At 34.9% G+C, this 26258-nt stretch overlaps 1 protein-coding gene across 4 annotated transcripts in view; it reads right to left on the reverse strand.

The window, feature by feature from the left end:
- The window catches only part of LOC106143245 (DNA translocase FtsK), a 27790-nt gene extending 1911 nt beyond the window's left edge, over positions 1-25879 (reverse strand). Inside the window, exons 1-9 of one of the 4 annotated variants that reach the window (XM_060945691.1) lie at positions 25764-25879; positions 25083-25180; positions 19518-19660; positions 10316-10419; positions 5341-5402; positions 4804-5178; positions 4014-4236; positions 1549-1667; positions 545-638 (exon numbers count right to left, since the gene is read on the reverse strand). In XM_060945691.1, coding sequence (XP_060801674.1) covers positions 591-638; positions 1549-1667; positions 4014-4236; positions 4804-5178; positions 5341-5402; positions 10316-10419; positions 19518-19639 — 1053 coding nt within the window. In that variant the 5' untranslated portion in view covers positions 19640-19660; positions 25083-25180; positions 25764-25879 and the 3' untranslated portion in view covers positions 545-590. Of the gene's footprint in view, positions 1-544; positions 639-1548; positions 1668-4013; positions 4237-4803; positions 5179-5340; positions 5403-9928; positions 10100-10315; positions 10420-19517; positions 19661-25082; positions 25181-25763 lie in introns of all 4 variants that reach the window. The other 3 variants (XM_013345278.2, XM_013345281.2, XM_060945690.1) reach the window with 3 other exon arrangements.
- Positions 25880-26258: the final 379 nt, after the last annotated feature.

Here is a 26258-nt window from a genome sequence, read left to right on the forward strand (position 1 = left end):
TAACAATTCCTTAAGTAGCTGACGCCATGTAAAAATTATTCTATCACATTCAAAAGTAATTATAAGCTTAAATTTCCATAGGAAATTCACCTTCTCGTTGGCTGTGATTGCGAATAAAACTCCCCTAAAGTAGGACGGCATCCCACAGAATTATCTGCGTTTCGTGTGATTATCATCCCGTTTTAGTTCCCACCCACAGTTATGCAAAATGTGGTAAACAGGTTGCATTATTGCCAGGTAATGGTTTAAAAGATTCGTAACAACGGTCGATTAAACGATTCGAACTGAAATAAGACCAAAATTGACTATGAGAGATCAAAGCTAAATAAGATCAGATAACTTTATATACGTAGTGTAGGATATCATCTAGACCGTCGCGTACAGAAACTTAGCAGTTGCTTACCACGAGAAGAATTGCCAAGCCTATCAAGACGCTAGTTAGGTTGACGGAACTAAAGAATTTCTACACTAGAATGTCCTCCAACAGTGCCGAAGTCAGTTAATAGAAGAGGCCTCAAACACACACTGCCGAAGCTACACTTACTACAAGTATTAAAGTCCAGCTATGTACTGCTGAGGTCGAACGACGCTTAGACCTCGTTCATGTCAATTAATTCAGCAAGCGAGAATTGACGCGGCTAAAACAGATAACGGTTGCATTCACATTTTTATTTCCTGGCAGTATACTATCATGATTTTCCACTACAGGTCCCTTTCATCCCTTTCATCACTACAATATGCTTTCATCATATTATTATGAAAGCTTAAGTCTCGAGACATTTACACGTATTATTTTTTCTCAGAAATAGACCTGTAGAGGTGCTAGCGTTTCGTAGGTATACTGTTCAATATAGGTATAGAAATTTTAGGAGCTTGACAAGTTGGTTGAGCTCAACATTAAATTTAACTTTTAAACAACAATTTTTATTTAAACTCCTTCTTTTTGGTTACTTTGATAATAATTAAGTAGATAAGTACTTAAATGTTTAAAAAAATGTTTTTATAAGATTTAGTTATCTGTTTCTTATTTATAAGCGCACAATTGGATACTATATACAAAAGGAATTAATGGATAAAAGAAGCTAAGGGAAATAAAAAAGCTATAAAAAAGAAATTTAAATTTATGTTGGTAAAAATAAAACAGCCTTTACATAGGTTCATAATTATTTACGATGATAAAATTGGAAAATATATTTTGTAATTACATGACATGCATGTTTGAATTTAAAAGAATAAAAAATCGAAATTGTTTCTTGGATTAAAAAATAATGGAAGCGAAATTAATTAATATGTGTAAAAATTATTATCGACAAATAAATATTAATTTTAAAAAAACCCCCATTAAACTATGGTGGATGACAATGACTTTATTTTAAGGGTATAACCAAATGGTTTATAGTTGATGTTAAATAACATCAACTATAAATCTACTACATTGTCTTTTATACCTAATGAATTTTATGTTGTCAACCAAGTGAAAAAGAGCTTTACTTGAAGTAAAGCTCTTTTTCATATTGTAAATCATATTGTAATCACAAAACTTGTTACCTTGCGCGGCCTGCAGGCTGGCCCCCTGGCGAGCTGCACCCTCGCTTCGTTCTCAGCAGCCACCGCCTCCTTCACCGACTGTGGCGGCCACTTCTGATCCCCACGCATATTGACTCCTCCTAAGAAATAAAGAGATTTTGTAAAGAGTGCCGTGTGGTTCCCGGCACCAATAGAAAAAAGAATAGAACCACTCCATCTCTCTCCCATGGATGTCGTAAAAGGCGACTAAGGGGTAGGCTTATAAACTTGAGATTCTTGTTTTAGGCGATGGGCTAGCAACCTGTCACTATTTGAATCTCAATTCTATCTAAAAGCCAACTAGCTGAACGTGGCCTATCAGTCTTTACAAGACTGTTGGCTCTGTCTACCTCGCAAGGGCTATAGACGTGATTATATGTTTGTATGTAAAGAGTCAACAAAGACTAGAGAATCCCATGATTCGGCTCGTATAACCAGTAGGTTGGTAGAGCTATTAAGAGAGGTAGCGAGATAGATTCCTCAACGCCTATTGAGTCAAGAAAGGCTGCAATATAAAGCAGCCGCGGGAGCAGCGCACCCCTCACATGATACCTATATTTGCCTCCCTGGTGTTAGACTTAAGGAGAAGCCCAGGGTCTGCCCGAGGCAACGTTTGCGGATTGATATATATATAAAAACAAGAATATATTTATTCTCTTTAAACTTAGGTGGAATATAAGTTAGATTTTGCCTTTGATTCGCTTTAAGACAAAGTCGCTTTACGTGAATAAACATAAGTCTATTCTACCAATTCACCTACGTGTACCATGGCAAGGATTTTACATGATATAAAGTAGTTTCGCATTCACTAAAGTTTTCACAATTCTTCCTCAGTAGGTATATAAAGAACCTGAACGACTTGCCTCCTGCGTTATGAAAGCCTTTACGTGTCGCAATTCACCTCTACGACATGACAAAGATAAAAAAGCTATTTTAAAAACAATACACTTGCAATCTCAGTGGAAAAGTAGGTACTCTGCGAGTAAAAATACGTCCTTTGCATTATTGCTTTGTAAATCAAGCAAAAGGGTCCTTTACACCTGTCGTTCATTAGGTACGCGAATAGCTACTACAATAACTACAAAAGTTGTTATTCGACCCTTAATATTACGTAATACTTATATACAATGTTACTCAAAGCTCTAATCCTTGAACATCGTTTCGTTTGACTAAGAATGTAATAATTATATCTAATAGGGCGGCACTCTGCTAAGTGGCTAATAGACAGTCACAGTTTAAAATGATAAGGAGTTTTGGTAAATTTAGATGAGATAGAAATACTGTCGCCTTCCGCATTTTAAGCCTCAGATAAAATTTAAATTTGGTACAAAATATAGGAAGAGATAGACTCTTATTTTATACCAAATTTAGAAGGCTTTAGAAAGTAGAATGCAGAGATCGTGGCCATTGGAAAGGTGTAGTTTCTCCCTACCCCTCTGGGAAAGAGGCGTGATTTTATGTATGCATTTCAATAGGCTTTTTCTTGTACGACTTTTAAAATATGCGTGAAAAGAGAAGCGGCTGCCTCACACTATTTATTTTCTCTACTTATTAACATGGAAGGCGATATTACATGCGCTATAAAATAGTAGAACATCTAGTGTCTTACGTATTGTCATCTACATACATAGTTTTAACTAAGGTAAAATCTGAGGAATGATGGCAATTTGAATGATCAAAGGAAAGGAGGTTCTGTGAACTTAATTTATTGGTACCTATAGTATTTAAAGGTACATTTGATATTAAGACCAATCACTTTTTAAAACGTTTTCAGCAATATTCTGTATTAGTAAAGAAACTACACTTGGAAACTACTTTGTTCATGATTCAATAGTTGACTGGTAAATAATATTAATAGTATTATTTCTGTTGTGATTTTTTGCAATAAAAAATAAATAGATAAATAAATCAGCCTACGAAAAATTAAAATTGCTTATGCACTGCAAAAAAAAATCTAAGTATCAAGGTAAGTTCCAGACTTGATAAAATTCTAATATCGATATGAAATTATTGTGCTGGAAGATGTAATTTTCTATATGGAGGTGAAGCACCTCAACCTCTGCAAGATAATATGCGAAGATAGAACCTGTCACGATAAGCTAAAAAAGTGTTCTAGGTGTCATTAGTCTCTTTAAAGACTTCTTTTGATTATTGGTATTTTGTCATGAATACCTACTTATATCATTTTATCAACCAGTCTCAAAAATGATCAAACTCAAATGGTTTAATGAACAACTTGATATTCAATTAATGGCAGGTTGCCAGCCCATAGCCTAAAGCCTAGCCCGTTTCAAATCATAATAAAAAGCGAAACAACGAAAGTTTTTCGCGCGACAAAAACGGCGTCGCGCGTGCCCTGCTAATGGGGCAGCATGGAAGAATTTTGTTATAGTCTTCTTATTCATTTATCATGAACACTTACTAGCAACTTTCCGTTAATATTTTACCTTTGAAAGACGCTGCAGCTGGTTGACTAGCGAACACTGGGGGCGGTTGCTGGTGTATCGGGGGCTGCGGGCGGAGGGTGATAGTGGACGGGGGAGGCTCGAACTGTCTCTGTGGGGGCGAGTACGCCGGCTCCGAGTACTGGTTGGGCGAGTACTGTGGTTGAGGCGAGTATTGCGGTTGCGAGTACTGTTGTTGGGGATAGCTCGGCTGCGATCCTTGGGTCTGTAAAAATTTTGAATATGATTTTCTCATAAATTATCATCGACATTGAGAGCTAAGTATACAAAATATTTGTATAGGTTTTCAGTTTTCAACAGGATCGACATTATTTGAAACGGTTTCTCTTCAGGTTTACTGTCAGCGGCTGAACCCTGATTTATGGAAGTATAAGTATTAAGTACAGTAGCGAGTTATGAAAGCAGTCAGTCAAACATCAAGTAGTAAGTTGTTGAGTTGAACATTGGCTTACATTAGGTTTAAGAACCAATAAATTAACAAGTGTTCCAGACCGGTGAGAAAATATAACATAAGTAATATTAAGTACATATTAACAACACTCAGAGATTTGTCAAAACTTATCGATGAAATTTAAAATAGTATCTTATTAGTTAGGCGATACATGATATCATCGACTTCGAAAAGAAACATTCAAAAAATAAAACAAAAGCGAAGAACAGCGATCGAGCCAACTTACCTACCATGCTTGATTACTGTGACACCTAAAACTCGGGTTAGTAAAGCGTGAAAACTAAACTACCGGCGACGATGACAATTCCGTGTCAGCTGTACCTGAGGAGAAAGGGGGGCTGGAACAGGTGCCCAGCGGCTGTTTGGCTGACGGTAGGGTTGCGCCACTCCCGGCGACGGCGGACCCTGGCGGTAGGGAGGAGAAACTGGGGAAGCCGAGGCTCCCGGACCAAAGGGAATCAATTTGCTCAGCCCTGTAGCCTCCTGACGCTTTCCTTCGCAGTGCTGCGGCTGTTGATACTGAGCTTGTGGGTGGGCTTGATACTGGGGTTGGTTTTGATACTGATTGGGCTGAGGAGAGTATTGGGATTGGTACTGAGGTTGGTTTTGATACTGTTGCTGGTTCTGGTGGTGGTATTGCGGCGGAGGTTGCGCGGAGGGGGAGTGCTGCGCGTTGTTGTGGTACGCAGGATTCTGCTGTTGGGATTCAATTAAAAATCTTATGTAGTAAATCGCATTTCTTACATGCAATTATCGTGTGCCCTTCCACCAATTAAGCTATGTGCAGCATGTAATTTTTTTATTATAATTATATGTATAAAATCGGTCATTTTATTAGTAAAATAGTTTTATAGATACCTGTTGCGGCTGGTGATAGCCGTTCGTTTCGGGCACTGGTGGCCACACCACCTTCTTCTGGCCTGAAACAACCATGAGGTGGTAAGTAAGAAGTTTATCAGCGAAAATGATATATTTCCTTGCAACATATTGCATAAAAAGGGAGTGTAATCACTATGGGAATATTTTTAAATATGATTATTTACAGACAAATAAAAACTGAGACTACACTGAATTACAAAAAATTGTGTCCTTTTGTACTTGTATTCGTAAATTGTATGAAAAATTAACATAAACTTTAATTTATTTATTAACGTAAATACCTAGACATCTAAATCGGTGTAGGAACGAGTCGTCTATTTGTAAAATTCATAATATTGGTGGAAACATTAAACTTATCAACAATCTTGTTTCTTATGCGATATTATCTGGAATTTCAGCGTTCAGAACTGAAATACATATTATGACACTTCGCTTTAAATTAGCTCGACCTACCAAGCGGCTGGAAGACCGCCAGACCATCAAAAAAAGAAAACGTGTAAAAGTATTTTTTTCTTCAACAATGCTGTATCAATACAGTCGACAATTATAATTAATCAAAATGACTAAAGAATTCATTATTTTAAGACTGTATAGGCAAACTATAATTGCATTTTTTCTATTGAAACCAATAAGATAAGATTAAATTAGATTAGAAACATTGTGATCTGATTTCTTCGGCGAAATTTCATTTCGATTCACTATGGTCTTCCTTCTTCGTTTTGGCGTAAGTCCCAGTTAAATCTTCAACATTCTGGAGAGGAGCCCGTGAGGTGCGCCGTTGACCATTACCTAGGATTGAGGTAACTTAAAATCTGTACCATCCTAATTTGTAATTTTGTTAATGAAAATAATTTAACGTTTGTAAGTATGAACATTTTGGCAATGCGGGAATTCTTATAAGTTTTAAATTGTGTTGGTTTTTGTGTACGCTTGTGCCTATCTATATTTAGACTGCGCAGTCAATGACATCGACAAATATTTAGCATCATCTAAGGGTAGCACGAGTACTTATATCGTTATCCATCGTTATAAGTTTGAAGATCCTGTTAGCTGTTTATTCTATGGTATCGTAACTTTGAAACTTGGATTGAGTGTACCTACACTGATTTTATTGATATATATAACTGTTGGCTATTTGGATATAATGTTAAGAGGAATAGAACAATATATAAAACACACCATTTAAGTGTTTTTAGATTTCAGATTCAATAGTGTAAACAATCAATTTCAAGTATCATATACCTCAAGGTATTTTAATAACTATAAAGTTGACTTAATATTGAAATTTTCTAAATTATTAAATCTTCTTAGTGGTCCTTCTCAATTTGCATTTTAAGTGTAAACGTCTGCAATATTAAACACTTGGGCAGGTTTAAGGTTTCTTATGATAAGAATAAACATTTTTATAGGACAGTAAAAATAATTTATTACTAATGAACGGTATTTAGTGAGAGGCTAATAAAACTATTTTCTTTGTACCTTAATTCTTGTAATCTGATGCGGAAGTAATAATTCAAATTTTGTATTCACGATATTTTGATACGATAAATCGTTATTCTTTTCAAAAATAGTCAATTACGGAACTCTTCTTTTGCATAAACAAAGAGAATGTCGAAGCAATGACAGAGAAAAATATATCTGATTCGAGAGTAAAATCAGATAAATGTACAAACACTGTCAATTTCATCATGAAGCCTTGCTGGATGTGGCCGTCCAGATGTTTTGAGATTGTTGGCTCTATCTACACCGTTAGGGATCGGGGCGTGATTAATGTATGTGTAACTTTCGTCTGGCTAAAAACTATCTACTTATAGAATACCTGAATAAATTGCTCAACCTGAAACCAGCGGAAATCTGAAAGTTCCAGAAATTGTCATGTCATTGGATTTGGCAAACATAACTGCCACGGCGGTTGAAACACGCTTGCATATTCTTTACAACAGCATATTAATTAAAAAGATTTTAATTACAATCACTTACTCAGTCTCTATTTGGACGGGTCACATAAACAGCGGTTTGAACTACAACGGTCGCTATTACTCACGTTTAATTAATCTGGATTATCAAGCGCGGTCCGGTCGGCCGGCAGGACTACCGTTGACTACTTGGCTAGCTCGCCAGGTGTGTAGGTGCGCAAATATCTACCGCATATTTTATTTTGAGAGACGCATTTTTAGGACACCAATAGCCCTCTCTCTCTGGCTTATTACTGTACCTGATGACTGATTAGGAAGACTGGACACACCTCACACGACGCAACGATTATACTCGTCCTCGTCGTGGAGATTCTACACGATATTCCATTATTATTTGTAACAGTTGCATTATGAACGAACAGCTTTTACAACATTAATTTACAAACGCAAAACAATGCAGTCGTAAATTAAGAGGAGCAGACTTATTCATGATTCCTTCTGATACGCTTATGCAAATAAATTTGTGCATCATGCGTCAAATGCGGAACAGGCTTTAGGTATTTGGAGAAACGTTCTATTTTAAAGAATCGCTTGCAAAATTAGATCTTTATTAAAAAGGATCATACCAAGTTTTTATTTATTTTTTACTAGACGCACCTAAAAACAGGGGTGTACTCCTTTTTACGAGACATTTTAAAAAAGGGTTTCGAATGTACCTCTACGTTTCTTGCCCTTGTGATTAATAGAGGTAGCTCTATAGATACAAATAATACTCGTAGATATTTAATACATTCTTTGTTTTCTATCCAAATTTTAAAAGCATTATATTTTTTTTATTAAGCGGTGATTAGCATTAAAAAGTTTTTATCATAATTAGCTGAGCTGGCAATGCGCATCTCTTCCGTCCAGGTGGGATTATGGGACACGGTTGCAATTACACCACCCATTGAGCCATGAGACGCACATAAATTACGAACGGTACCTTGTAGCCACCGGCGATGGATAATTTGTTATTAACTTGTCTAACTCACTTACTAGACGACAGAAGCTCACAGAGAGTTGAATAAGTTGCGGGCATGATAATCGAGTACTAATTCCATAACATAACGGTCTTCAAGTTCTAACTTTCTTAAATGATATCTATTTATCATAAATTTACCTAAGCACGATACTGCTGTATTTAATTTTTGCGATATAATTTCAATGTCGAAATCAACAGCTATTAGTGACATGTTTTGTTAGTGGGTTGTGACTGTACTTTGTGAAAAAATATTGTGTACAAATATTGAAAATTCGGAATATACTTATGTAGTCACACTCATTTGTCACTTGCAACTTTCAGCGGCAAGCTAATTATAAACACTGATTCATAAAGCAAGGAGTTGGTCGTCGACTGCCGAGTCATCAGAAATAGTTGCACGTTACGTCAAACGAGAATGGTTTTTGTTATTCTCGGAGAAACACCTATACGAATCAAGGTCGGAAATGAAAATAAAAGTGTTTTACATTTATAAACAAATCGCATATTATTATTACATATCTGGTCAAATGTCTGGTCTAGATTTCAGTTTAACAACTCTTTCGAGCGTTCAAATAGATATGAGTCGCTTTATATTTATTTTGCTTAAAAATTGTGGTTGAAACCTTTCTGCCAAAATTAAAATTTCCTGTATTTCGACCTTAAAAATCTGTTAATTTATTAATAGATAATAGAATACTTACATACATTTACTTTCCCTATCAGATGGTAAAAGTAAATGTATTGTATTTGTTTATTTATCACTGCATAAAATGACATTTAAAATCGTTTACTGAAATTATAGAAATTTTCAGAGAACCTATGTTTGTAATTTATTGCAATGCTTAACTTGCTACTACCACATTATCACTTTAACACACATTGAACACTTCTCTATAAAATTAAAACACAAAATAAGTGTTACTTTACCAACAAAAACAGTTTCAGGCATGTCGTTCGTTAGTGTCTCTACGATGTCGATCGTGAACTAAGAACAACAATAACAGGTAAAAGCACATATTGTAGCTCCAGTCTTTGCCAAATTCCTTCCACTAATGAACAAAGTGGGCGGATTTTTGCTACGACGAAGGAAACAAAGAATTGTTTCCTTCGTCGTAGCAAAAATCCGCCAGAGGTTATGGCTGGTAGAAACCAGCCATAACCTCTGGGGCATTACACCCTAGCGGAAATATGTACTTCATTCATTTATATGGAGTTCAATGAATCATTTTGGAGCAACATGTCTTTCTGTCACATTATGCCTACGTCTTTACTGTCTGGTTAAAATTAGCGTGAATATTGTATAAAGCTGGTCTATCTATTGTTAATGCCGAGTGCTGTTTTGGTACACGAAACACAAAGTCTGTTAATTACAAGTGCGGTGCAGACGAATCCTAATGAAAAGTGACTTCATCGCTTCATGAGCGCATTTATTTATGGACCTCGAATAATTTTGATGATACGTTTGTGACATTTACAATGTTTATCAGCAATTAAATAAGCGCGAAAATAGACTTAATTCAACTAATGAATAAATACGAATTCCAATGGGAACTAATGATGTCTGCCTGCGTGATGTCCTGCACGAATGCAACACAACAAGAAAAGCTGGTTTATCATCATCTCCTGATACCTTTAGTGGCTTTCATAAAGTCTGAGTAAATATTGCCTGTGGCGTTGAGCTGGCCATCCCAGCTCCTAGCGGACCGCATCCCTGCCCCGTCTGGTGGCCAGTAGCTGTCAAACCGGTGGTTAGCGTGAACCAAGGTGTCCATAATCGCCTGCACTTGGGTGGGGTCTAACTCTGGCAGTGTAATATATTAGAAGCGTTAGTCAAGCATCATATGGAATAGGAAGGGACCGAATGTTTAGATCGATCTCGGTATATAAAGTAATAAGGATGGTTGCAAATTTGGTTTCACACATTTTAAAACTTATTTTACCTGTGTGCCAAGGATACACACCCTTAATATATATATATTTTTTGTATTTGTTATTTATTAAAATTATAGGTACTTACTGGGGTAGCCCCTGCGATTGCGTTCTTCTTCCTCCAGCATTCGTAGAACTGCGGAATTGGCGAGGTTTGCTGGTTTGTCGGTTCCTGGCTGGTTAAAGTCAATTCTGAAACAAATACCTCTGGTAAATTATTTCGAAGAAAATGTTACAATTTCTGGCAAGTAAAGAAATGTAAAATGTCTAAAGCACTACACATACCCCAAAAATATGTGGCGTTAGATGGAAACGTAAACTTAAGTGTAAATTGCAGTTCGATGTGTAGTTGTTGTTGTCTTTATAGTAAAAGAATTGATTGATCCATCAGTCCAAGACGTGCAAATGGTTTATAGTTGCTATGAAATTACTTTCTCGTTAACTGTGGTACAGGCAGAATGCTAACTTCACTAATGATCTCTTTGTTTCCTTTCCGATCTATGGATTAGAAAGTTATTGCGTGATGGCTCATGATCGTCCTGACCTGCAGGTCACAATCGTGATGGTATTTAACATGTTAATTTTCCTTAAGATTTTGTATTGTTCCAGTTCTTTTGGCCAGTGTGGAATCAAAAACTATGTACTTAAGGATGCTAGGTTTTCAAGGATTGTAAATTGTAAACTCATATACCTGTAGGTTAGTACTTTACATAATTTAAAATTTATGCTGATAAAGTGAGATGCAAGTGTAACACACCTATTGCGAAAACGAAAATGGAGTTAGCAGACTGATTAAAAAAAAAATTGTGAGTGAAAAGAAATATCTCTGCTTTTGTAAATGAACATGAATAGATCGCTATTATAGACACCAGTTACGTTACCAGACATTTGTAATTTCATGCATTGGTGACCGCTTCCCGCGCACTTACAATTACTTAATTAATGATATGTCTTGATTCACCACGTTACTTCTTGCAGAACCTCGACTTGTTCCTTCCGGTGTGCAGTTATAATTCATTATTGGAAATTCGAGTGTGTTTGACCACAATCTGCCTGATAGTAGGTAAGTAAGATGAGCTCTAGAGCGAATGAGAATATGCAAGCTCAAATAATGCCTATTCACTCTTGCCTTGAAGATCCCTTAACTATAGGTACCTATAGGGAAACAGATTTTTCAAATGACTCAAATGAGTTACCTTGCTTTCATGATACTTTTGACTTTTATGAATTAAACCGACTATTTATTTAAATGAAATTAATGTTGAATTAGAGAAAACTAGTGGAAACACTAATCAAATTTGAGGTTTACTGTGCCGTAGCAGTTCACTGGTCTGGAAGTCTTGGGTTTGATTTCTAGGGCGAATAACTCCCCACTTACTCACTGATTTTGAGTCGTTAAGTTTTGTTTATTTTACTTATACGAGTATTCAAACTATTTACTGGTAGGTATTTTAAAATTTATTCAAGCATTTATAGTCAACTGTGTGTGTGTGTGTGTATTTCAAACATCGTGAATTCATAAGAGCGATGATATCATTGAGTTAAACAGGAGACACTTTGTTAAACCAAAACCATGTAATTGTCACGTTCTGGTAGTTTTAAATCATGACGAATTAGTTATGGTATTTGGCAAGCCCAAAAAATATTAGAGGGATTTAGTCTCACTGCTTATGATTTGTTCTCATGGAAGGAAAGATGAAAGGTCGTGTGATAATTTTGAGTATTCAACCAATGTGAGAAAGACTAAGAGAAGACGTCTATTAATAGTCTCACATATCGCTGGATTGATCAGGGAGAGGAGTTTTAAGAGCTACTGGTGACAAAAGAAGGTAGCTCATATAAGACGGACCCAAATGTTAATAACTTATTGCACTTTCTAGTTTCACTTATTTAAAATCTGTCATGAACATTCTCATTAACCTTTTCAAAATCAGTCAGCATTTTTCGAGATGATAAGACAACAACTTTCGAAACCCGTGATTGCGTGCAGATTTGCCTTTCGCGTTTAAAAATAAATGCAGCAAGAATTGCAACGAAAGATAGAGGCGTGTGCGCGTATTGTAATGTTCTCCATCTGCATACAGATCCCTCGGCATTGTTCGCTAAAGAAACCCTTTGTTCTGTTTATTTTCTACAGCGTGGAAGCAAGCTCTTTACCAGACATAACAAATGTTTGAAATTAGTGGTGGTGTATTTTATATAAATTTCTTGACATGTTTTTAAATAAATAACATGCTGTTCAATGAAAAATTCACGTGTAAAAATCGTTCATAATTTGAATATAAACAAAGGTAGAAATGTGCACGTTTTGTATAAATTTGCTTCTATGTTATTGAAATTGCTTAAAATGCTAACTGGTCCGCTCATCTAAACGCGAAGGTTTCAGCAGGTCTCTAGGTTACGAAGCACTTTGTATATAGAGTATCAATGATTTGATACTGTTTACTTGAAAGCTAAATCGCTAAAGCAAAGCAATGCAAAATTCAAATGCATTCGGTACTGAAGTGTCTGCTTATCATTAAGATTACTTTACGATTATTATACCAGACGTAAATGAATATGTAAATTTACAGTCCTTGCAGACTCATGCAACTTTATAAACGAAATATCTACTTTACTGTTCCTTGTCACTGCTGTTCTCTTATAAAATAAATTAGGGCTAAAACCGAACCATTGTTTAGGTCCTAAAATAATATTATTTATTATTTTATAATTATATAAGTACCTAAAAATAGGCCTAAAGATGGAGATTTTGAATTTAGAAAAAAAAGGCAATGTTTTGTGTTACTAGTGAGTCAGCCCTGTTTCGTACGATAGTTCGAACGACAGTTGGAGATAAGTTGCGAGGGAAGGGTCACTACCAAGACACAAGACTCGAAGCAAGAATTGAGATTCAGGAATAGTGAAAGTTTGCTCGGCCATTTCTAAAAGTTTACAAGCCTTTCATTTAATTGATTTTTAAAATCTGTGCGGGAAGAGTAGGAGCCAGTACATAGTATGTTTTTCATTGTTTCAAGATCAGCAGGGAATAAAAAAAAAGATAGTAACAAAACAGGTTTTCATTGAAAAAGTTATATCGCAATCGAACACACGTGAACATGTTCCCACGGAATCTACTCAATGAAGTTAATGTTTTTGTGCGAGTTTTCAAACGACGATAGAAATTGATTTAACGTGAAAGTGAAAGTTAGCAAACCCCAGATTTGGTAGAAGCTGTAAGGGGTCGTGTTTGCTACATGTTCTCTAAATTGGTAAGGGATAAGTTTCATGAGTCACACGGGATGTCGGATATACCAAATAACATGATTAAGAACCATTAGTATTCCCCGATATCTAGGTAGACTATTTATTACGTATCTACTAATTTTGAATTAATCATATTTTTTTAATGATTTATGGCGATAAATCAAATAAAGAAAAGAGGCACGCTCCTTATCCAAACAACAATATGTTTGAGCTGAAGTTTCCACTCAAAGAATGCTGAATAGATTTCTGTGCTTCCAGAATTCAATTAATATTCAAATTTCTACGGGAATACAAAGATCCTATTGTTTCCTCATTATGTTAATAAACCTATAAAGTTTATATTTTGCAATGGTAATGAAGATATTACGGTAACTTTATCTCAGACAAATTAATGAGTATAAAATTTTAATCATAATGGATTTCTGGTTAATTTATTGAAAATAAAAGATATTTATTAGTAACACCTTAATTAAATAATAATCTTTTGATAAAAAATCCTGATGTGTGCAATTGGACGTTAAGGACTGGAAATAAACTATGTTGAAGACGCAGTAGAATTAGTGAGATGAAGAAAGTGCTCCTATGTAAAAAGCTGGGTGAGAAATTTGAAACTCGAGAAGATGAGAGGCACTAAGTGAAAGGAAGATGAATAAAGTTCTCTAGAAATCCTAGAATCAATATCGGTAAAATACAAGTTTATTGTGCTAGTTAACCATGTGTGGCCATACGTCATATATGTGCCGTGTATGGAAGCAAGTTTGCGTTCACCTCATACACCTTAATTGGTGAGATCGGATGTCAATGTCAACATAATGTAGCAACTATTATTAAACTGTAAACTAAATTAATGACACGCATTTTTGTTTTTAACTCATTTAACTATAATAAAACTTGTATAAATTATGACTTGATTACACATATGGTTTTTAGTTATGTAAATATTGCAAATCTCAAATAATTTTATGATCATTCATTCATTCATTTAAATGTTCACGTCTATAGCTCTTGCGTGGTAGATAGAGCTAACAGTCTAGAAAAAACTGATAGGCCACGTTCAACTGTTAGATTGTGATTGTTCACGACTAATTTGTGAACAAATAAAAATATTCGCAACACCCATGACACATACACAAATACACAGCCCATATGTGTTTGAGGCTAAGATTTCAGGAAACTGCACATTTAATTTGCTCTCGTTGCTCTCATCGTTCAATGTTCCTGGCCAGAAAATATTTAAGTTTTTTAAATAATTCTGTTATTTCTAGGATCTAGAGAAAAAACTATTTTGTACTCCAGAGATGAGAGAGAAATAGATGAAGTAAGTAACACGCTGGGAAGATGTCTTCAAAGTAACCGCAGACTCAAAAAACAGAAGATAAAGATTTAAAATTAATGGAGGTCTTTGCCAAGAGGAACACTATGCTACACGAGTTTCTTATCACAGATTATAAACCCAATTGCTAAAAGTAAGTAAACACAACCCATTCTGTGTAAAGTTTAAAGTTATTCATTAGCACAGATTAGTATTAAACAATCATCTTAATGGTAAGTACCCTTACCCTTTTCCCTTTGATATCCGAGCTTTTGTAAAAAATCTACAGTGTAATTAAATAAGAGAGAATTATAAAAATTACAGGCCCCTGGCACTGGGAATACACACCGACTTTTTGTAAGATTCCCTTAGAAACAGACGAATGTTTAATTAAGATTTTGAGTCAAATCCTTACTTATAATGTACATATATTAACAATACTTACCAAAATGAAATGTAGGTAAGAATATATGTAGGTGCACAAAAATTGTGATGAATGCGACATGCTCTTAAGTTATACGAGTAAAGGTACTACAAAGTTTAAGGAGCAAGACGATTATTTTTTATCAAATTTCCATTTCCGTTTTTTATGAATATATCAAAAAAAAAACATTACGCTGTGAGCATTCTAGGATATTCTTAGGGTACTAGTATGTATATGTTTACAACTAGCCATAGACATTCTGAGAGGTTTTCCATTTTGTTCCAAGAAAAAAAAAGTGATTTGCATGACTATTCTATAAAAAAAAGTAAATATATGTATCTCACCCATTTGTATCTTCAACGACCTCCATGGTAAACACTGTATGAAGACAATAGATTTATAACAACAGGTGCACTAATCCAAAGTACTATTCATAGGATTTATTATAAGAATGACTGTACTGTTGATTTTATGCCAAATATTGGGACAAACGTGGCCTCTTTCTGAACGTGTTAAAATAATATTAATTATAACTTTTTAGTAAAGACCTTTCATTAATTCTCAATCAAGATAAATTTATATTATTTAAAGCCAAAATACTACTTTATATTATTTGCCGTATTTAGATAAAAACAAGGTTGAAATTTTTGACTTAAAAATATGATAATGTCAGATTGCGCGTATATAGTCATATATTTGCGTATATCGTTATGATGCGCATGCGCCGTGTGTTATGCGCCGGTGCGCCGCGCCGCGACTGCGGAGAAGGGTGCGCTGGAGCCGCGTGCAGTTCCTCATTTGTTTGTTATCTAGATTTTGTTACTTTTTGCAACGGAACCCCTGCCGATAATCAGATAGCAATTATATGCACGAACGATCTCGATTGTGGTACTGAACCAGAATTTAGAGCATGTTTATTTTTGTATAGGTACACCATATAGGTAAGTATCTATTTAAAAAAAAGTTATATTATATTATGGTTAGTTTATTTGTATTTATTAGGGTTAATTATTCAAATAACTTCACAGCCAACTACTGTTTTTAAATAAAGCTTAAAATATTAACATAATTTCTTTATTATTTTTTATTTATTATCTATCAAAACAATAAACACGTCATTTCAAATATTTCATTTCAAGACATTTGCTTTATCACGAATAATATTCTGTCAGACCTCATATTATGACGTTCCTTGAATTGTCTTCCAAGAACACTGCAAAATGTTGTTCACAATAATGTAAAGTGCTTGGATATTTTAAGTAAACACTTTGATATTAAAGTGCTGACACCAGATGAAAACCACATTGCTTCAAAATGCATTTGGTTTCTTTAATGAAATAACGCTGAGAAGATCGATTTGAATTGGTATACTGTGTCTGGGCAAAATCAGGGAGCAAGTTTTGGGCACAGTTCGCGTAATATTAGTATAGTTTGTTTGTTTACCTTTATTTATCTTTACAGTTGAACCACTGCACTTGTTTGTAAAATATTTATTTATTTATTTGCGAAAAACTTTTGTAAGTGGCGCTAAGACTGCGCGGGCGAAGCTGCGGGTGAAAGCTAGTCAAAAATATTTTTTGGACAGTCTTATTTTTACTTAGTTATGCCAGCGACCCGTGTTAAACGAAAAATGTGGTTATTTTTTAGTCCCGTGGGAATTTTTGAATAGTCTGTCTTAATGCTCTCCTACAGTGCAATTTCCCACGAGAATGAGTCGTAAGGTGGCTGGTGGCACCAAAGGGAAACCTTAAGACGAACTATCCTAAAACTTTGCTTATGCTATAGTATTTTTCTGGTTAATATAATTTTCGATAATGACTTATCTATGCTATTGAGAAATGGGAAAAATAAAACAAATTTGTATGAAATTTTTCCGGTGTAAACTGATGGTTCGGCACGCAAGTATTGGCGCGATGCTAAATTTCATCCATGTAAATGTCAATGCCCTGCACCTCTGAGCCATGTTTGATCGGTCAACGACATTCAAATTCAGTTCAGGTTATCTTTAGATGCACTCAATGAAGGTAACTTTCCTCAGCACAGGTTGATGGTGAAAGTGAGTAAGCAAAATTGTAAATAAACGCTTATTGTAAAACAGATTGCTATTCTACATCTCCGAATTTGTACCGTATCTGAGTCAAATCTTATCCGTTTCAATGTAACCCCGTAACCTAACCTAGTTTTAAGTCCCTTGCGGCTTAGTTTGAATTATAAGTATAAATCGCGTTTTTCAGTTCCAAAAGATGTTTGCATAGTTAGTGAGAAGCGTGAAAAATACATTGTCTACCTACTAAATTTCATAAATTAATTTCTTTTTAATTACTATTTTTGAACACAAAGTAAGTCATCCTATTTTATACACAAAGTGAGCACACTGTATCCAAACGTCTACGTTGGTACTCTGTTCCTTGCTTTCCTTATTGCATTGTTGAAGTGCCAGAACTTTGGCCTGCCGCCCGACACAGTTTGATTTCTATAATAATTTCACCTAAATCCATTGAATATTTTTACTAACTAAATGACGAATTTCTTTTTAACGAGACCAAGTAATAATAAAAGTTTTACACCTAAAAGAACAAAAAGTATAATATAAGAAAAAATCAGTTGACTGGTGCGAATGTCATATGGCTTATACCCTTTGTATGTTAACTGTGCAACAATATAACTTAATGTGTTTAATCTTAAACTATTGTTACCTTATATATTTTTTATAGTTTATAGTAGATATAGTAGGTAATAGATTTTTTATTGCTTATACCTAAATACACAAAACTATGCTAGAACAATGAGGGTTGCCCGGAATTGGGCTTTATGACTACTACCGTCTGAATGATTGATAAACCTTCAGAATACCGGAGATCTTCAAATACAACAGTAGGTAATGCCATTGATTGCATCGACCTAGTTTTCATCCCTGATAGGATCAACAATGATTCAGTTGTTAAAACAAGCCACATTAATTTTGCGTGGAAAGAAAGCGGCAAATTTTGTATGATATTTTGGCCCTTTTCTACTAGAAAAGAGTGATATATTATAAAAAGTATTAATAAACATGCCACCTGCTTAAGCATTGTTTATCAATTAACAAGTGGATAAAACTCCACTGATCGTACATTCAAGTGGATATTATGGGGAAGTGAATGACTCACGATATGTGTGTATTGGCTCGCGGCGCTGATTTCTATTTATTTGATTGTCTACTACGTCATTAGCCAATAGTAATAGCGTGGATAGATGAGTAAGAGTTTATAGGAATTACAAGTACGAAATTAATGTATTTTTGTATTGTACTAATACATTATTCAACCTATTACAACCTCTTTTTTTAGTGTTTATAAAAGTTAAATAAAGAGTACCTTTAAGTAGGTACTTACGCACTTAAGCTTATATAAAAAGATTGAAAAATGAAGCAAAAACTATGCGGGATTCGTGGCATGTCTGTCCAAAAGAAGTGTCATCCTTCATTGATGTATAAATAGATGGTTTTGTATAAAAGCTTAAGTAAATATATTTGCATTAGTTATTATTTACAAAGTACAAGGATACTTCATGTTTTTTGTGCACACACACTAATAAATAAAAATTGTAACCATTATGAAATCACGAAGTACAACTAGCACGGATATTACATAAGTAAGATTAATAAGACTAGTGAACAAGATAACGAAATACCATAACGATGTTGGATACTAACTTTGGGATAGAACTTTAGAACCGCAAATTCAAAACTTTGACTAGAACATCTCTTGTTAGGTGTCAATGGGTAGTAATTTCAACTAAGTATATCCTTCGTCCTATTGCCTTATGACACACAGAAATTAAAGTAACAACGTGTGTTAATATATTATATCTTCCTGTCAGTCTATTCAAAATGACTAAACATAATAAATTTATCACTATACAGTGATAAATCAGAAGAAAAATAAAAATTTTGAACAGAAAAAATAGATGGTCCGTTAAAGCTTTACCCTCAAAACTGCTTTGTTTCTTTCTAGTAACCTAACCTTGTTAGGTAGTCTGAATTCTGAAACCTTACTAAAGATGCAACCGAGTAGAAATTCAGACGATGATGCTTAGTATAGACAAACAAACGAACAAAAGGTATTAGCCCAACGGTGCCGTTGTAAAACTAAGCGTGCAATCGGGAACAAATTCAGATGATGATGATTAGTATAGAATAAGCAAACAAATGAGAAATAAAAGCTATTTTCCTGATAGTACTGTTGTGATTACTAAGGATGCAATCGGGAACAAATAAAGAGACGAAGTTGATTAGTATGAGCAAACAAACAAACAAATGCTATTTACCCGACGGTGCCGTTGTCGAGATTCTGCATGTGCTTGCTGAGGGTCTCCTGGATGTTCTGTTGGGAGTATAGCCCTATGGGCGAGTTGAACTGCTTGTGCACTATCTTAGGGCCGGTGGCCATCTTGTCGTCGTTCGTTCAGCGCTGGAAATAAAGGAAATCACGGTTAATAATAGTATAAGTTTTCTGTGGTTTGATTATATATGATGATGAAGTAAATGTGGTAATTAAAGTATTAAATCTTGAGTGAGTTAATAAGAAGTAATGCATTTTCCTGTAAAATTTGTTTATCATGAAGACCGTCTACAAATCGATTTCTTGGTGAAAACCTTCATATGCAAAAAATGTCATATATTTTTTAAGCATCTTCAAATAAAGATATTTGCGACGATACGGATTTATTACGACCAGTTACGCAAGCATTTTACATTTAATACTGTCGTACGCTAATCTTAAACTTATTTTCCAAATAGACTTTTTAAATAAAGTGGTATTAAATGTTTATGGCATTTTTATAGTAAGTAAACTTTTCACACGGGGAAAACGCCATATTGGTTATTTGATATAAATCTTAAGACATCAAAAAATAAATTTAATTATTCCTACATTTTCTGAAGCTCAGTTCGAATCTAAGAATTACATCGATACTAATATTATAAAGCTGAAGAGTTTGTTTGTTTGAACGCGCTAATCTCAGGAACAGGAATTCTTTTTATGTTGAAAAGACCATTTATCTTGGAAAGCTTTAGGCTATATAACATCACGCTGCAACTATTAAGAGCGAAGAAATAATGGAGAATGTAAACAAAATCGGGGAAAATTATTCATCCTTGGGGGTGATACTTGATAGTATCGTTGAGTTAATATCTCGAACTTACTTCGAGGCTAACTCAATCTGTGTAATTTGTCCCGTATATATATAAAAAAAAACTACACTTATAGCTTAAGATTTTAGGCGCCGCTTTCATATAAGACTTTCATACAATACTTTTAAATCTGATATTTTATCTTTGTTATTTTTTAAGCATTCTCAGCTCAAAATATTTCGTTCACCTGTTGTTGATTAAGGGCTTAATAAAGTTCTAACTAAATAAGTCGTTTATAGTGAAACAAGAACGGCGTGTGTGGCATTTATTTTTGTTACATTCATCTTATCAGAATTTCATAGTTATTTTTACCGGGGCAACAATGCTATTAATTCCAACTATTGCAGAAAGTATACATTAATCTGCCTGTCAATAAATCTTGATCTAAATGACTCACTATATATACAGGAAAGCTTTTTTTACCTGGAAATTTCTGAAATTAGGGTGACAATTTTATGCTCCTCATGAGATAATTTTATTACAGTGGCGGAAGATTCGCGTCGGAGGCTTATTGCGTTTTTATTAGCACCGGCAGTCGACGGCTATCATATTTTATCAGAATAATGTGCGAGACAGGTAGCTTTGTGCAAATAAGTTTCCGATATATAGTCCTTGCGAAGGGAATATTGAAGCTAGGATTTGAAGATGATATTGTTCACAATAATGTTGTTGATCGTGCTGTTTTGACTTTTTTAAATAAATAGTAGTTTTCCTAGGTAAAAGTGAAATCTATATATATAAAACTCTTCCGTTACTGAGTGACTGACTGACAGACAACGCACAGTCGAAACTACTGGTCGTAGACAGCTGAAATTTGGAATGTAGGTTCCTTGGGATATGTAGGGGAGCACTAAGAAAGGATTTTTGGAAATTCAACCCCCAAGGGGGGGAAAAGGGGTAAAAACGTTTCTATGAAAAATCTTATTCCTTGGGTTTATAAACTTGAAACTTGGCATGAACACGTACATAGGCAAGTAAATATGTTTGACATTATAAGTTTGAAGAGAGTTATGAATGTGGACGAAGCGAAAGAAGTATGCAGAGATCGTGGCAAGTGGAAAGAGGTAGTCTCTGCCTACCCCTCCGGGAAAGAGGCGTGATTTTATGTTATGTTATGTTATGTTTTATAAGTTTTTTAAACTACCCTCCAATCGTGATTTAGGGGGTGCGATTGGGTGACTGATTTATTAACGCACAGCCGAAACCGCTCGGTATAGGAGTCTGAGATTTTGAACAGAGGTTCCTTTAGTAACATAAGTGAGCACTAAGAAGGGATTTTTGAAATGTCAACCCCCAAGGGGGGGAAACGGGATAAACTGAGCCGGGGCTGCGGAAAGTTCTAACAAGATACCGTGGCCCCGGAACGCAAAGGGCAACTGAAGGAACGAGGTGGGTTTTAGTCAGTAAAAGTCTGACACTCCCTTCCGTTCCACCCAGAGCGGGAGAGGTCATTTGATGATTTCCCATCCTTAAAAAAAAAGACTTTGTATGACAACTTTCAGTCGTCTCTTTAACATACATAATAACATACATAATTATGTACATACATGCATAACATTAATAACATCACGCCTTTAAATCCCTATTTTGTGTTAACACTACCCATACAAACAGCTAAAAGGAAACAAGTGAAGAGACGAAATTTGTCCGCATCCATTTTCACCTAAATTCTTAACGTTAATGAGATTTACTTTTTATTATCAGGTCAACCTAATAGCCTCACATGTACGTATAACTTCGTAAGAATTTTCTTTCAACTCCTAACCGTTGAGGAGTTGTACCTTCCATCATCAGCTCATTCACATGGGATGATGACTATCAGACGCAAATACTTAAACAGATCTATGAAATTGTCAAAAACGTAATTGCCTGTAAATTTGAGGTTTGCCCTTGATTTCCCTGGAATACCATCATCAGATCCTGACTAGGTAACAACGGGACCAACTTGAAAGTATACTCTACCGAACAAAAAAAGAATCACGTAAATCGGTCCATAAATCTCGGCGTAATCGGTATGCATAAATAAAACACCCAAATTTTATTTTCTATTAACGAGTTGTCTCGATGCTCGATAGATGGCGTTGGCATCGAGATAAATCGCGCTATGGTTTCGTTACCGTCATTTAGCAAGGTAGCGTAAAATATTTTTGTTTGTTTACACATGTAATCGATAAACTCCGAAACTACTGAATCGATTTCAAACATTCACCATTAGAAAGCTACATCATCCCTGAGTAACACAGGCTATATTTAATTCCAGTTGTAACAAGATTTCAGCCTGTGGAAGAAAAAGCCCTGTCGAGATCATTAAAAAACGCTATATATAACCGAATAACACGGGCGAAGCCGCGGGCGGAAAGCTAGTAGGATACAAAACTCTATCGTAATTATTCTAACATCATGTCCTAGGTACCTGGTCAGGAGTCGTAACATGAAACTCGTAGCCAGTTTGAGTCATGGTTGTTGCAGTTGTTAAAGTGATTACATTTTAAGTCGCCTGTAACAATATTAACCGCAGAGCAGTAATAAAGTTGAAGTTTTGAAGGGTCAGTGCACGATCGCTACAATATTGATTTATGTACTTACTTAAAAAAATTGCTCAAGATAGTAGTGAAAAAAAAAACTTTTTCTTTCATAAATATCGTCAACAAACAGGAACCCAAATAATGTGCAAATGTTTTTCGTGAAATATATTTATTTTACAGTCGTGTGTGATGTCAGTTATTGCGAAATGAACGCGGAAGGTGTCTGGAGAATCCGCTAGAATTATCTGACCGGACCTAAAATCGTTAGTGCACACATGTGCATTAACGATTTTGAAGGGAACACATAGTATAATGGCTGACGTGACAAGGAAATATAAATCAATATCTCATTATCTAAACACCTGTAAATCAATTGGTATCTATAATGTACCGTCATCTAAGGAACAAACAACGAATCATGATTTTTATCTTCGGCTCTTAATACTGACGAAGCACTGAGACCAATTACCAAGCATAATACGTAACGAAATATCAATATAATTAAACTAAGCGAACATGTTCTTTGGCATATAAAAATCTTTGAAGTAATTTTGTTGATTTAGTTTACACTATTTACCCAATCTTGCAGTTGTCAAATTGAAATAGGTAAATATTGCAAGTAGGCGGCATTCAAAGTCAGTAAATAAATTTTCGCACGGATATAAGATAAAAAAGTTAACTAAAACTGTTTTATAATGAGTTATTAGTATACATACATACATACAATCACGTTTTTATTCCATCCAGATATATAAAATCAACAATATCGAAAAGCCTGAAAGGTCACGTTTAACTTTATGGCTTTATGAAATAATCGAGAATCAAATAATGACAGGTTGCTAGCACATCACCTAAAAGAAGAATCAGAGCTTCATAAGCTTTTCCCATGCTTGACTTTTACATAACTTAGATTAAATTTTATTAATAAAAGAGATGCAATAGAGTCATTTACGAGGTGCTAGAATTCAAGTGGGTGTGAAAAAGAGATCGTTTGCGCTGAAAACTCGCGATGTAGCGCTCTCGACGAGAGATATAGTTTATTTTCGTCGGACTTGCTCGCGTAACAAATGTTTGCGTACTTATTTTTGGGAATTGTATTCGAGTTTGATACAGTTTCCGTGGTATGAAAAATTTCTAGCAGGAATATTTACGTTTCATTTAATGCGTTTAATACTATTACGCTTCATGTACAGGTAAAATAGGTGTTGTTATAAAATAAAAATCAACCTGTGAGCAATCACTAAAATATCTTTTGATTAAATATAAAAATGTAATTAAAATTACAAAAGATAATTGAATAGTCTATAAATTTATTTATTTTCTGCACACGGAACCAGTAGTCCAGAAGCAGACGCTATAAAAATGTTTGTAATAGAGTTAAGGTCAATGTAGTTGTTTTTAGAGAAACAAGGTTAACAATACGGTCACCAAGGTTGACCGTATTCCCGCCTGCAATCCAGACAGCATTAAACTTTATAGCTAAATATAAACCTGATATTAAAATGCAACATGCCTTTGCATAACATGATTTCCACTTTCAAAAGAAAACACGATTTGCTTTTATCTCATTATCCCTACGTCACTTAAAGATCAAGGCTGTATTAAAATTGTAAACATTATTTACAATCGTTAACAGCTTTCGCGACAATTCAAATTGAAATCGACATTAAAAAATAACACTGCTCTGCTTTCGCTTTACTGCTATTATTTTTCGCAAATAAGGTTTAAGTTTATAGGTATTGTGACGATTTGTTATTATATGTTTAATGTCTTATTAGACATTAGAGGGGACTTCTTACGATTTTATACGATGTGTTTACTTTCTAGTTATGTTGAAAATGTACAATTTATATGAACGATCATAGTTTTCTATTCTTTGAATTGATATACTAGTTGACACAAACAAAAACATCAATAGTCATCAAACCGCAGTACGACGTCTGTCACACAGATCATACGCCACTCCGGCGCACATAATCGCGCGCTAAAACGGACCGCGTTATTTCAGTACTATGAAGTCATGGCGAATTATTTCGGTACAATACCTTGTTCATGAAGTTAGTCATAGATGTCGAGGTCACCAGGTGATTAGTCGTGAAGAAAATAATGGAGACATTGTAAGCTTTTATTAGTGTTAATATTAATGCGATGAAGCGTTTTTTTAGTGTTTTGTACCTTGTGCGGCGTGGGTTCGTGCGAGCGGCTTGGTGGCCTGTCTCTGACTGAAGCAGCCGGCGCCCGCCCACGCGGTCCCGCGGGTATGGCGTCCTCACCTGCAATGTTTCAGTCATGGTGTTCAGTTTCTTCGACAGGTGTTTATCGACACAGGAATGTTAGCTTTGGCTGAGTTTGAAAATTACTTTCCAAGAAATAACACCAATCTAATAGGTATCATTTTAGACTTTAATATAAAAGTTCCTCTAGGCACTAGGGAAATCTAAGACACTGTACAAGCTAGTTCAAAAAGCTAATAGAATAAAAACCGGTTTGAAAAGTAAAAAATCCCAGTGCTGTAAGCAAATACTTTTCCTATTTTTTTTTAGCCTAAAATAGATTAATAGAAACTAAATGACAAAAGTGCTAATTAATATCAGATCAAATTAAAACAAAGTTGTTCATTCTCTTGATTCGAAAACTATTAAAAACTTAATGATGTAGCGAGTGCTCCAGAAAAGTTATTTTTAAACGAGTTCGGTACTACAAACTATCGCATTTCTCAGAGAATATTGCTGACATTATTGAGATTGTAAAGGGTATAAACACTTGAGAAAATTAAACTGCTTATATTATAACTAAAGCAGATAAGATGACAGCCTGGAAAATTAAATGCACAATGAAACCATTTCGTATACTTACGTGAACGTAAATAGACTTGCTAATCCTTGAACTTAAACTTTTGCTAATGATCTGTTACTGACAGATGAACACAGTTCGCTACGAGTATTACCTTCTACCAACGGCTTCCAGTATACGAATGAAGCCACGCTATCGTCGAATTAACCAGACTTTTATTTAATCTATTTTTATCTCTAAGGTTATAAAAGACAAAATATAGTTTTCAGTGTTTTTCTTAAAAAATGCAAGGTAAATGAACTCGGGTGTCACTGAATTCTAAACGAGAAATAAATCGCAATTGTTGAGAAAAATAATATACGTCAAGTATTAATATGACAGTTTAAGGTAAATGCTCAAATTTCATGGGTAATATTCCTCAATTTTTGTAATGATTTTTGGTTTGTAAGCACCAGCCAGAGTTTACGACGCGACAAGATGCAAATGGAACATAATAGAATAAATATCAAATTGGGTCGCAGCTGTTTTGTGCGTGCTAAACTTCTGATTTGTAGTTGC

This window comes from Amyelois transitella, chromosome 9, assembly GCF_032362555.1.
Source record: "Amyelois transitella isolate CPQ chromosome 9, ilAmyTran1.1, whole genome shotgun sequence".
Lineage (NCBI taxonomy): Eukaryota > Metazoa > Arthropoda > Insecta > Lepidoptera > Pyralidae > Amyelois > Amyelois transitella.